Below are 14289 nucleotides of genomic sequence, written 5' to 3' on the forward strand. Positions count from 1 at the left end.
TCAGTTTCAAGTTATTACAACAATACCTATTGGATAAACACATATAGAAGTATGAATTTTACCGTCATTTTCTCTTTATTACCGTGGAGAGTGAAATCTGCAATTTCACCTTCATGAGATTAATAGAATCTTTCATTCCCGTTGGGGTGAGGCAGGGGATTTCAACCCGCGGGATATGATTCTTAACCTGTCAAACACTCGGCTTTTTGTTTGACAGCTTAAGAATCATATCCCTTGGGTTGAGATTCTCCTGTCTCACCCCAACGGGGATGAAAGATTTCTATCAATCCATTGCTACAGCCGCACAATGAATGTGTAAGCTGAGCTTATCAGATGTAAATTAAAGATCTATTACATGTACATAGGCACTAAATCCTGCTAAGACTAGATACACATGTTATGTTTTTCCTATTTGTAAAAGCGTTGATTGGAACAACCAATCTGGATTGACTGGAATAAATAAAAAACTTTCATCCTCTCGAGGGTGAGACAGAGGAATATCATTCCAAAGGATAAGATTCTAAGACAAAATGAGGCTTGCCAAGGGCCAGTGGTAGAATGTCAAACACCTTAACCACCTGGCCAGTGAACCAGAGGTGGAGGGCTTGTGGTAGAATGTCAGACACCTTAACCACTCGGCCACTGTGACACAGAGGTGGAGGGCTAGTGATAGAATGTCAGACACTTTAACCACCTTGCCACACGGCCCAGATGTTGTGTGGAAAGTGAACTCACCTTGATGCCAGGTTCCACGAGCTGATTGAGTTTCTCTACCATAAGATCGTGGAAGTGTGGGTGAAATCTGTACAGAGAGCCGTCCACAGCCACTGTAACATCAGGACGCTGCATCTTGTTCAGTATACAACCAATTCCTGTCAATACATCAACATGTTCGTAAACAACGACAAATACAACCGATAGAATTAAGTAACGATCAGTGGTTTGACAACAGAATGATGTTCATTTCAATAATGATAGATATGAAATATTGTTTAAATGTATGATTTATTTTAAAAATGCGTACATGACATTTCTATACATTTGTTAAAACAGATAAAAATTGATTTCTTTGTAACGTTTGAAAATAGAAAATGATAGCCATGAAAATAAAATCCTAATGAAAAACTATGATTTTGCCGTATATCCTACATAATAATTAACTTGAAACCTTCTTTGAGCTCATAACAGTATTTTCTTTATTAAGACTGAGCTAAAAACATTATATTACTAAGGAATTATTACTGTGAACCAATGTTATTTCAGGGCTTTTTAATTTCACAATGTTATTTTCAAAACAAGTTAGCTAAGCTAAATTTTTTGTAGGTTTAAAATAAATAGAAAGTAATATAAATGATGTAGATGGAAATTCTAAGTAATTATCATATTTTTTTTTTATGTAGATATTAATTTGTGGAAATAAACTTTTATGAATTTACTTGGATCGAGAAATTTGGCAAGGGGTTTAAAACTTTAAAGTATATGTTTTACTCATTGATAAAAGCTGCTGAAAATTTAGGTATATAAATAATAATTTCATTTAATTTCAATTCATTATCTTGCATTTTTTTGATAGACGCCTCATATAAATTTCATTGTTTCTTTGTTAGAAATAAATATTGTGCATGAAAACCGGGTAAATCTCTTGAAGTAACAAATAAGAGAACATCGAGAAACAACCGTCAACAATCACAGTTTGTTATTTAAATTTATTTAAACAAACTATCTTTAGGTTTATTTCAGTACTTAGCAGCAACTAGCCTTTAATATGTGTATTCTGTATGAATGTTTGGAGAGGGCTTCTCCATAAGTTGAAAGAACTTGTGCCTTTTTGTTAAATACCCAAAAAAGGCAAATAAAATATGTTTAAATCAATAATTATTGGCAGTAACTGACCTGCGGCGGCTAAGTATGCGGCCCTTGTGGATATCAGAGAGCACACGTACTGAGTAATGCGACAATCTTCGTCTGTATACTTCTCCAGGTTCAACTCATCGAACACTTGCTTTGTGTTCTTGAAGTGCTCATCAACATCACTAAAAATAGACCAATTAATGCACATTTTTTTACCAATTTAAAATGAAGTTCACATATTTTTCAACATGCTTTTAAATAGAGATGCTCCACCACTGACAAATAGCATTTTTTTTGCTATCAAAAATAGGAGCAAACGAGTATGTAATTTTCTTCAGTTACAAAAGTTATTTACTTTACAACATTCCCACCATTGAAAAGTTTGAGCTTCCAATTTAACTCCAAGACAGAAAAAAAGAAAATAATTAATTGCATCCCGTAAAAATTCGTGGCACTATGTCCCTAAAGCAAAATAAATTATTTCATACTATTTTTTCTGTTAATTAGACATATTTATTCACGATAAAACACCAATTATTGATAAATTGATGAATATCGTTTATGCTTTGTCAACGGTGGAGCATCTTTGGCTTTTTTATGCAAGAAGAATATCTAGAACACAAGATAATGTGTTTACTTTTACCTATTTTTTTTTTTTTTTTTAATTTTGTTTCCTAGTTTTTTTCATACAGATTTGCTCATTTCAAAAGGCAAAGAGATAAACTTTGTCAATTTACTGAATTTATCTCCCTTTATTTCCCTTAAAACTGAGTATTTTAGTCCGTTTGGTTTTCTATAATCCATTAAATTGATATTTTAAATATTTACTGATATTTATCGACGTTTTTATGATTATTTTTATTTGCTTTACAAACAGAAACCTAAATGGTAGTGATTCTAACAAAGCAATGTTAAAAAGATATGGCAGAAAAATTAGAATAACAGAAAAATGTTTGGATATGAAGTACAGTTGAAACACGACACACAGAACCAAGAACTGTTTTGACAATTTAATTTGTTAAGATGTCGAACCTGATAAATAATATTTTATATTGTTTATTTTATTATTCCGTATTTGCATATTACAGAGTTAGCTCCCTTTTGAGTAGGTATCCATTGTGACGTCATTATTTTGTTGGCGCAATTCATGTTGTTTTTTCTGAAAAGTATATCTCGCGCAAACACATGATGTCATAATCGATTACTTTCTTCAAGGGCAGATAATTCTGTTATATGCAAATACAGAATATTAAAACAAACACAAGATTATTTTGTTTTATTTCAGTAGTTGTTTGTTTGTCAAATTGTATGTGTCAATTTAATTCTGAAGATCTTTGATATTTATTACAAGAATTAAAAATATAAGTCCAAAGTAAGGGTATGTACCACAGAGAAATCCGCACATTGATAACATTCATGTGGGCACGATTTCAAACAAACAACAAGAAAAACAGCAAATTAAGTATGTGAAAGATACACATGAACTAACACCAAATAGTCAGGATATTATAGAGCATGAAGTTGACTATTTCTTGGGTATAACGACCTTCAGTTACAACAGGTTAAAGGTCAACCCATATAATCGACTGTAAAACAGTGGTTAGAGAGTGAACTATAGACTTTACATAAAAAGAGTAAATTATCATTCGTCTATCTTGTAAATGGGGTTTTATGGTTGAATGTGGTTTAACTCTGATAACTCTGGTTTTGTCAATCACCTACAAACATAGAGGTAGGATGTAAGACGTCTTAACTATTTGTTAAATTAATTTTGCAGTTGATGTGTTAAGTTTGTGATATTTTTTTTTTAAGTTAATGTTCAGGAAAGAAGGTTACACAAGAATTTGAATTCCTTTTACTCATCCATTACTTTCTCCTACAATCACTTTCACAATTGCATGTTTCTGATATTTTTTCTTCATTTTTCGTAATTTCTTAAACTTAATTATTCAACAAAATGAAAGATGTTAATTATCAAGAAAAAGAAAATGACATGGTTTTTTTTGTTAATTGGATTGTGTTTAATTACCCAGAAAAGTCATAAATAAGATTTGTTTAGTGCAAAAACAACCACACAATTTTGATCTTAAATTTGACAGTAGATTAAACCAATCAGTGTAAACCAGTGACAGCCAATCAGATTGTGTAAACTTGAATGTGTAAACCAGTGACAGCCAATCAGATTGTGTAAACTTGAATGTGTAAACCAGCGACAGCCAATCAGATTGTGTAAACTTGTGTATAATATTATATAAACCAGCGACAGCCAATCAGATTACGTAAACTTACCCTGTCAATCTATCTCTCATGTCCCTTTGTTTTCAAATCAAAACATTTTGCTTAAAATTCTATTTATGGACATCAAAACTAATTTTTGCATTTAAATCTTGTTTTAACTATTTAAATAAAAGATTTAAACTCTCTGAATCAGAGATTGATATGCTTCCTTGCGAAATGAAAAGAAATTTTGTCTTACATTTATAATTGTAACAGATAAGCAGATGCAGATTGAACCGAACAAAGCAAAAGCAGGAAGTGGATGTATCTAACGTTTATACCTTTATATATCTTTATAAATCTGCATAAACTTACCTTTCAATTTCTGATACGTATTTAGTGTAAAACCGGCCCCTTGTGGATAGTTCCTCAGATCCCTTGCCGCCGAACAAGTGACCGCCCTTTCTCAGTTTCTCTAGGAGAAGTCTGACAATCTCTCCCATGTACATACCCGATATCATTTTCTCATACCTGTAAGTCGTTAATGAAAATTACATGATTGATTATCATTTTTTTAACAAATTAAAACTAGAATTGTCGCCAGAATGGACAACTAATACCCCCGCTGCACAAATTAAGTAATAACTCTATCAATAGGGGACATTACAGAACCCTATATAGTTTACTCAACTCCCTTTTATGTCAGGGTTCTGTGCACTATAATTTATCAAAATATGTCAAGTAGTTTAGGAGGAGTTTGCCGGACAAAGTTTTGTATACAGACAGACAGACTGAGAGACAGCCTAATTGCAGTATACCACCCTTCCCCCCCCCCCCTTAACTTCGTTGCAGGGGTTATAACTACCCGGTATCTGGATTTCTAGACCAATGCTCAAGCTAATGACATAGAGCCAGTTCCACGGGTCATTTTTTGTGCGATTTGGACTAGAGACAAGAAAATTAAACTTAAGCTGTTTTAAAATGTCGCAATTCGGATTAAGTTCTTATATAATTCATCCATTTCTCAAGTTTTCTCCGATCAAATCAATATTCTGCGAAACCCCAAAAATATGAATCACAAGAAAAATAAACGTCTAATGTATGGTACGGTATTGTAGTTAATATTGAGACTCACGTTTGTTTACCAGCATTGATGGAAGTTTTGTCAACTTTTTTGTCGTAATCAGTTTTGATGAAGTCGAGAGCTCCATCATCTCCGAAGGCTCCCCATTCTGTGTTGATCATCACCTGACAATGTGAAATCCAAACTTTTAAGTCATCGTCACGAACACTCACTTCACTTAACAATTTTTATGATCATTTGCACATTGTTTCTGATTTTTTTTACAGTAAATCAAGTTTATAACGAACACAATTACAGCAAATTCATGGTTAAAATTTGTATTCCTTGTCAAGGTTCCTATAAGGTGTCAGTAATGTGTGCATCTGGTACTTAATCATTTTCGATTGCAGCACATTTCAACTGCATATTATTTCTTTAAAAGACTTTCACCGAAATTATTCCGATGTGTCACTTTGCCAAACTGACGAGTAAAACTTATGATTTTCACATGTGAATCGCAACATAATGATGTAAAAACATTGTTTAATTTTGGTTTTTGTCCACGTATACGTAGCACTGGTGTATAGGTCGCACTCCCAATATTCAGGAAAAAAGTTGCGACTTACACTCCGGAAAATACAGAAATGAACTCAGCTTATAACAATGTGGTTTTGATGGTCCCCAGAGGTTTGTTGTGGAAGCATTTTATTTTAAATTGAAGTTTTGCACATGATTCATCTATTTTGTCTTTTGATGTAACTGAAGACTTGGCAAACCTACATGTGTACTTTTTTAAAACCACACCACACTATCAACAAACTCAAACTAAAAAATATGCATTTTATCATATGATATCTCATCCAGAAACATGTCAGTGCAAATTACATCATTAAATCTGGTTCTTTAGTACCAAGTAAACAATGTTATTGGATAATGTAATGATATTTGTTACATAATTAGTAAATGCTTCATGTGTGACATTGATGATTAAGTACGATGTGTACCCTGTCACCTTCATCAGACAGATGACGAAGTACAATGTGTACCCTGTCACCTTCATCAGACAAATAGCCAGAGAGTATCTGTACACAAAGATGTAAAAAGTGAACAAGTTGTCTTCCAATTGAAATCGATGATGAAAGCTCAATGTCAAACTCGGAAGACAACTCACTGGTTTTTTAACAAACATTCTTAACCATACTTTCCAACCCAAATAAAACGTTTAGAAGAATCTGATTGGATAGTGAACATTTACCTCGCGTGGCTCGTCGTCGTCGCCATCCCATAATTCCACATTATCAATACGTTCAATATAGCACGCATTGGTCCCTGTACCTATAAATATAAAACAAACATTGCGAGAAATAAAACAAATGTTAAAATGAAGATATGTTTGATTTACAGCTCATTTTTTTGTTCTTATTTATACTGAAGAAATAAAAATCAAGAACTTGTACTAAAATTACATACTGTTTCAATATAAGCTTTCATCCGTAAACAAACGTCCCATTAATTTTGTGTTTGAACAGCTGATGGTATATATAATTGGCTATTTAAAGTCACTGGTATGTATTTTCTTAATGACTTAAGATATATTATTTGTACTTTAAGGGAAAGTGAATAATGATTTGGAAATCCCTCCTTATAATAATTTCTTCATTGACGATAATCATCTCATGAAAAGCATGACAATTAAACTAGTACTTAAGATTGTTATTTTAGTTATACATGTACAGGCATAAATAATTACTTAGAATTTCTGTACCACTCTCATAATTTTGCCCATCCCCCTCACCCCCCTAACTCCACTCCTGAAATATATATATATTCACACAGGTAAACATTTTAAAGGGGGTGGAGGTGTAAAAATTTTGTATGACACCAATACCAATAATATTACCACTATAAAACTATATTTTCACATTGTTAAATAACATACAGAGTAGCTATGCCAACCAGTATTTATCAATGGTTGTCATGGAGACAGCTATAACTGACCAATGACAGAATGACTTACCCAGAATGAGGCCCACGGCACACTTCCTGTCACTGTGGGCACAGGACATGAGAGCGCCGACAGTATCATTAATGACGGCCAGACATTCGACCTTGATGTCCTGTAAACAAACAAACAGCATATCAAAACATGACACATATTATCACTGATTATAGCATAGAACACATACTCATATTGAAATAAGACCATATTTACAATTTTTTCTTTAATTCATTCACCCGTGAAAACATATTTAGGCTCTTCTATATCAAAAACTCGTCCAGTCCATGATGAAATTTAGAGGTGGGTGAGTTAAAATCCTTGTCTTAATAATCTTAAGTCTAAAATATAAGTTGTAAACTAAATCTTGAATTTGAAAATATAAGTTGTAAACTAAATCTTGAATTTAACCATCTAACCCTATGACTCCCATTCCTAACCATTCCATCTTTGCAAATGACAGAGTTATCTCCCCTGAGGGTAGGTATTGATTCAATTGTGATATCATTATTTCATGAGCGAAAAATATGTCGTTTTCACTGAATAATGGTGTGACAATCAAATGCCTACCTGCAAGGGCAGACAACTCTGTAATATGCAAAATACCTTTGACTCAATATTCCACCATTCTGAACACTTTGGTTTAAAGTAAGTATCATTAATAATTCTTTCCCTCAATTGGCACACTCAAACTTACCCCTCTCCTCTCTATAGCCTCGTGGAGCAGGCGTACGATGTCCTCCCCCTCGACGCCCTCACACTTGAACCCCTTGGTCCAATGGGCCAGTATAGCCTTGTTGAGACCCAGTTGTTTACAGGGGAATGAGAAGGTGAAGCCGAGTGGAATATTCTTGTGGATAATGTTATGTTCCTTCATGAATTTAAATATACATTCAGCAATGTGGTCGAAGAGCTGAAACAAATTAAATTAAACAGTTGTTTTTTATATCTGTTTTGGTGTATTGAAATGTGTTCCAAAGCTATATGGCAGATTTTTTTTTTTTCAAATTTGGTGACTTCGATCTTAATCATAGGTTTTATCTTGCTTGGAAACAACTGCCAAACATAATCAGTAATCTCCCTTTCTAATTTGAATGCCCAACATAAAGAGTTATCTCCCATCCTAATCTAAATGCCCAACATAAAAGTTACATTCTGTATCTAATTCTTCCTAATCTGAATAACCATCCTTTCTTGGACTCGCTACTCAACATAATGAGTTATTTCCCTTTCCTAATTGAGTTACCTCCCCTTGCTAAATGAGTTATCTCCCCTTACCTATCTGAATAACCATCCTTACCTGGACACCGCTGCCCAACATAATTTGTTGTGGGATGAGGAAGATTTTACTTTCCATCTTTACTTCCTGTCCATCAAGGGAGATAAGCAAGACTCGGAAGTTAGTACCCCCAAGATCAAGAGCAAGGAACTCCCCATTTTCTGTAAAGGTTTATCAATGCAGGCTTAAGCATAGCAAAATTTTATCAATTGTAGATAAAGTGTCTTTTCTTAAATCTCAATTTTTTTTAGCAAAATTTTGTGTATAAGGGAAATAAATCAAATTAGATCAAATAGTTCTAACAACAGAATATTTTCAAACATTCTTATTGTTTTGTAATGCCTTTATATCTTGAATCTTGTTAAAAATTTGATACCTAGAACAAATTTTGTTTTTCTTACCAGAGCCGTTAGGTACACCTCTGACGTAGGTCGTGAACATTTTCACGGAGGCAGTCGGATTTGTCTCTTTGCCAAGGCCGTCATCAAACTTTTGTCGCATGCGCTGCATGATTTCCTTATAGTCATCGTCGGAGAGGATGAAAGGACGTACAATGTTCTCAATCTGAAAACAAAGAAAAACAAATTAACATTGATGTCAATATTTGTCTATTGTGCTGGTTACCACTGGTTTTATTCATGTTTGCTATTCTACGTGTAAGTGATGATGCTTTATATATAGTCCTGTTTTTCCGCGTAATGTCCAATTTTGTTTTAGATTTAACTACATTCTCAATTCTTCATCTTGGTTACTGCACATTTACCTAACAGCTAGTCTCACCCTCGAATATCTCTCTTCTGACACAGTTATTTCCCTTTGATGTCTGTGTTCAGTTATCTCCCCTGAATTTCTCGATTATCTCCCCTTAATTCGCTCTTACTCATCTACCTTCAACTAAATACATAATTTATTAAAGCAAGCTGAAATAAAAGAATCGTCCTTCTCCATTATATTTCCTTGGTAGCTTTAGAATCGTCATCAGATTTGAGCTACAACAATGAGACATTACCAATAAGATATGAGGATGTGTCAGAAAAGGGAAGAAATATCTCAACATATGAGTGGAAACCCTTCTTTTGTGCTTAAATAGGCCATTTTATTATGTTCCAGATCACATCTGACATTATTTGTTTCTCCAGAATCTGTTCCGTCAGAGGAAATCCTCAGAAAACATGAAGAAATCATATCCCTGAAGATATTTTGTACGCATGTTTAGCAAAATATAAACACACCTAAAGTTCATCTTGACAAAAACATCTACTACAGATCCTGCTTTTGGTATCAATCTTTGACAGGATAATTACCTAAAACAAAAACCAGGTAGACCTGTACCACGTACACAAGATGACCTACAAGTCTGGTTCACCTTGTTTCTGAGATGGGAAAAAAATAAACTAATTCACCCCTGAAATTTCATAATGGACTGGTCTATTCTTTGATTAAGAAGAGCCTAAATGTGTCTTCAGGGGTGATTGTGTTAATGATCATCGTACAGAGACTGCTAAAACTGCCTAGCTGTCACACACATGGTGTGTAACATGCTACATGTTAATCAGCAGACAGACCTTTGACAAAACATTTTTGGTATTTCTACAAAAAACACTTTATCTGTATTATCTAAGACAATTAGGCAAAACAAAAAGCATGTCCCTATAATGTGTATTAGCCCCTCCCCCCCTCTCTTCCTAAACAGACAGACTTCTGACAAACCATCATTGGTAATTCTACAAAAAACATTATATCTACAATATAGACAAGTGATACTTGAGGCATATCCCTATATTGTGTATTAGCCCCCCTCCACCTTTCCTATTTGACTTTCTCTCTCTCTATATATACTCCCTATGGATGCCTCACATACCAGTCCCAGTATCACAACAAGTATGTGTGGGGGTAGGAAAACATGGCCACTACATGGTAACACATACACACAAATTAACCTAGTCGTCACTCACTGTAGTCGGTTCCGACTTTTTCACACTCCTCTTCCTTCGTTTTTTGCTGCCATCCCGCTGGCATTTGATGCTGCCATCACGCTGGCATTCTGCTTTGTTGCCATCTTGGTGGCAGTTTACATTGGTGCCATTCATAACAAAATCCAGGGTCAATCAAGGTTATATATACAACACTTGTAACTTTAAATGACTCTGCAGTCGGAAAAATCTACTCCAAGATTACTCCAAGATTTTTATAGGTAAACACAAATTTCCCGAGCTCTTTAGATGTAAACATAAACTGTTAAATTCCTAGAAGAGATTTCCTAAGAGTTTGTCATACATAAATTAACCTCCAAACATGACGAAATCCTCATCAAAGATGTAGACAGCAGGAACAATTACACATCCATAATGCTTGTCTGAGTGTGCGATCAATATAAACAGACACAGGGCTATTCCTGTACACCTCCAAATATTATAATATCACACCAACTCTACATAAATGCCCTCATGAGACATTATACAGTTTTCCCTGTGACCTATATAATGACTCCCTGGGTTTTATCACTGGCTCCTAGGAGTGTCATGTAATCCCTTTTTATATCTAGTTATATAGACATTCCCACACAGTAGCTATTGATCACTTGATGTTATGTATGACATCCAAACACAGCTTCACCATCCTGCTTGCCAACAGGGATGAATTATGCCTTGTAATTTATTGACGTTGGGATGAGCATGAACAAAACAAGGTCAAGCCTCCCTTGTGTGAACGTACATCCTGTACGTGTTGTATATGTGTAACTGTACTAACACATACACTCATGTGCTGGGTCACGTACATGTGCTACCCTAAGATCATGTGGGAATGATCAAGCGTGGCAAAATTTTTGAAAAACATATGTACATTGTGCTACCCTAAGGTACATGTGGAAACGATCAAGCACAGCAAAACTTTTAAAAATCACATGACGCATTAATACGTATGTTTTATATCATAATCTAAAAATATCATAATAATAAGCCATGTGGTATGATCATATAATACATTCCGTAAAATCAGCCTACTGAGGGATCTTATGAGATGACGTATATAATACATTATATCAAAGATATGAGCACATGCAGTCCTCGGCTCAGAACAACATTCCACAAATAATTTATAATTTTCAGAAGTATAGACACCGACCTAGGCAACATACAACAATGTAGCTTTCACATGCAACTTCTCATTACCTCAATCTAATTATATAATCTTATATTTGCTGTAAATACTGTACAGTTATTATTTTCGTTATTTTCAATATATTTGTGAAGAAAATCATAAATTCAAAATCATGGTCGGCTCTTACTAACTCTAGTACATTTATGTTATATGTTTTAAACAAGTGTTCGCGAAATATTTGAATTCATGTTAGAGCTCTTCGGTAAAATATTTATGCAGAATATCTCAAGAAAATGGTGAAATATTTACATGGAATTTATATATCACAAAAATGGTGAAATATTAACATGGAATTTATATATCACGAAAATGGTGAAATATTTCATGAAACTTGTATCTAATAACAATAAAATCATTTACAATGTCTCTTCTTTATTTAAAGTACCCTGAATTGCCCAGAAAGAGTATTGTCATTCCAACCGTTTGATGTACTGATTTGTGACCTATACTATTATGCTCTATGTTATATATCGTGGCAGAACATTTTACAAAAAGATCGTGATAACATCAACGAAAACAAGAATATAATGTATACGTCATTCAAGTTAAATGTCACTAGCTGAAATGGCATTCATATTGACAGCAAATAGAATCCAGCTGAAATGGCGTTCATATCAACAAATGAATCTAATGACGGCAGTATATAAGTAAAGTTAATACACACTAAGGCAGTGAAATTAATTTTATTTCCATGTGACTTAAAAATAATTTGGCCTGATCTGATTGTCAGTATATGGGTTAAAAGGTTTTACAGTCTCTAAAGAAATTGAGAACATTATTCTATCAGTTAACAACAGGATGTAGTTTTATTTTAATTTACCCCTAATGACACATTTTAAATTTATTATTCTTTTACTTCAAAACCTGGAACAGTCCATTATTAAATTTCAGGGGTGACTGGGTTAAACACAAATAAATAGACTTTAGATGTTGTCTCGTAAATAGAAACGAGTTTTTGATGACGTTGATGTTAAATTGTCTCGTAAATAAAAATGAGTTTCTGATGACGTTGGTGTTAAATTGTCTCGTAAATAAAAATGAGTTTCTGATGACGTTGGTGTTAAATTGTAAACAAAAATGATTTTTTGATGATGTCTCAACAGTAAAACCTCGGGTGTATTTTCATGCTCTGTATCATTGAAGATGCTGAAAAACAGTTTGCAATGACATTTAATTTTCAATCCCACCCTCAATTCACAAATAAATTACCTGTGACCGTTTATCAATTGGGTCATTGACATCATTATAGGGTTCTCTAGCCTGGCCACCAATCTCTATAATATCAAATATTATTGCTAAATCTTGACTTGAGAATTTTTATCTCTGTGACATTTCTGATTCAAATCTTAAGTTTCAAACTAGGGGGCATTAATCTAGTATAAGAATTTGACTGAGTTATTCTATCAATAAATTAGGGTCTGGTTGTAGTCTAAAGGCTCTCTGAAATCAGAGTATTTTAGGTCCCATATTCCAGCTGGTTGTTATTATGACCAATGCAAGAGGACAGGTCCCTTGTGGGAGAGTCAGGGTTTTCCCCAGGATGGTTTTCCACAGGAAGACATGAAATGTTTCTATCAAATTTGTTGTGAAATACATAAAGATTTCTGTTATCAATGTGTAATAGTAATTAAACCCAGGCATTTTTTGTATAAATCTGATGACGTATAATGTGATATATAAGTGATGAATAGAGTCTTACATTTGTGACAAAAATGTATCAAATTAATGAACTGGTGATAAATAGAATCTGATATTTGTGACAAAAGTGTATCAAATTATTGAACTGGTGATAAATAGAATCTGATATTTGTGACAAAAGTGTATCAAATTATTGAACTGGTTATAAATGCTCTCTGTTCCCTAGCATAACAATTCAAGCCGGTTAAAAAAGAACAGAAAATGAGATTCAACGTTAAAATGATGTACAGTATTGTGTGTTCGACAGCTGTCACCACAATTCACGATACAGACATACGTTTGGTAATCTAAATAACCACAGGTTATGTGGGAGTACACTATCAAATGTCAAAAGTTTGAAAAAAGAAGGAAAATATTGCACAAAATATAATTCCCTGAAAAGGCTGTGTAAAAATCAACATTTTAAGCACGCATAGTTGGTAAGTTTATATATTTACAAAATGTGATACCTGTACATTGTATACTAGAACTCCTACGCAATATCTTTCTGTTGATACCCATATCGGTAAGTTTTACTTTCTAAGGGTAATATAGCCTATCATGTTTGGGTTTATTAGTTTAAACGTCCTATTAACAACCAGGGTCATGTAAGGACGTGCTAGGTTTAGTGGTGGAAGAAAGCCAAAGTACCAAGAGAAAAACCACTGACCCGAGGTCAGTACCTGGCAACTGCCGCACATGTGATTCGAACTCGCTACTCAAAGGTGGAGGGCTTGTGGTAATATGTCTAGACATCGATAAGATGTCAAGACATCTAAACCACTCGACTACCGAACAACCGCAGCCCCCATGTAGCCTCCCAACCCAGGAGTTGGTTGTAAAGACTCCAAGGGACATTTACAAATGAGTTTTTTTTGTAAACACCTTTGAGCTAAAGTGGAGATATCTTTTTGACAGATTTCATTTGAATTTTAATTCATCCAAAATAAATGTACCATGAAAAACGTGTTGACATCAATTGCTATCTGATTTCAATAGATCCGGCTCGAGAAATTTGTTCTATTCAGTTAAAAAACACTCATG

The 14289-nt window shown here is 34.0% G+C and overlaps 1 protein-coding gene and 1 long non-coding RNA gene across 7 annotated transcripts in view; one reads left to right on the plus strand and one right to left on the minus strand.

Moving 5' to 3' along the window:
• Positions 1-14289, plus strand: part of LOC138335404 (uncharacterized) — a 34911-nt gene that overhangs the window by 14462 nt on the left and 6160 nt on the right. The window lies entirely within an intron of this gene.
• LOC138335403 (hexokinase type 2-like) overlaps positions 1-14289 on the minus strand; it is a 49023-nt gene that overhangs the window by 3681 nt on the left and 31053 nt on the right. For 4 of the 6 annotated variants that reach the window (XM_069284474.1, XM_069284475.1, XM_069284469.1 and 1 more), the window contains exons 2-11: positions 8808-8970; positions 8428-8567; positions 7825-8040; positions 7149-7248; positions 6387-6466; positions 5204-5316; positions 4444-4599; positions 4141-4164; positions 1894-2033; positions 736-872 (exon numbers count right to left, since the gene is read on the minus strand). In XM_069284474.1, coding sequence (XP_069140575.1) covers positions 736-872; positions 1894-2033; positions 4141-4164; positions 4444-4599; positions 5204-5316; positions 6387-6466; positions 7149-7248; positions 7825-8040; positions 8428-8567; positions 8808-8970 — 1269 coding nt within the window. Of the gene's footprint in view, positions 1-735; positions 873-1893; positions 2034-4140; positions 4165-4443; positions 4600-5203; positions 5317-6386; positions 6467-7148; positions 7249-7824; positions 8041-8427; positions 8568-8807; positions 8971-10361; positions 11076-14289 lie in introns of those variants that run through there. The other 2 variants (XM_069284471.1, XM_069284470.1) reach the window with 2 other exon arrangements.

This window comes from Argopecten irradians, chromosome 11 (assembly GCF_041381155.1).
Source record: "Argopecten irradians isolate NY chromosome 11, Ai_NY, whole genome shotgun sequence".
In the NCBI taxonomy this organism is placed as follows: Eukaryota; Metazoa; Mollusca; class Bivalvia; order Pectinida; family Pectinidae; genus Argopecten; species Argopecten irradians.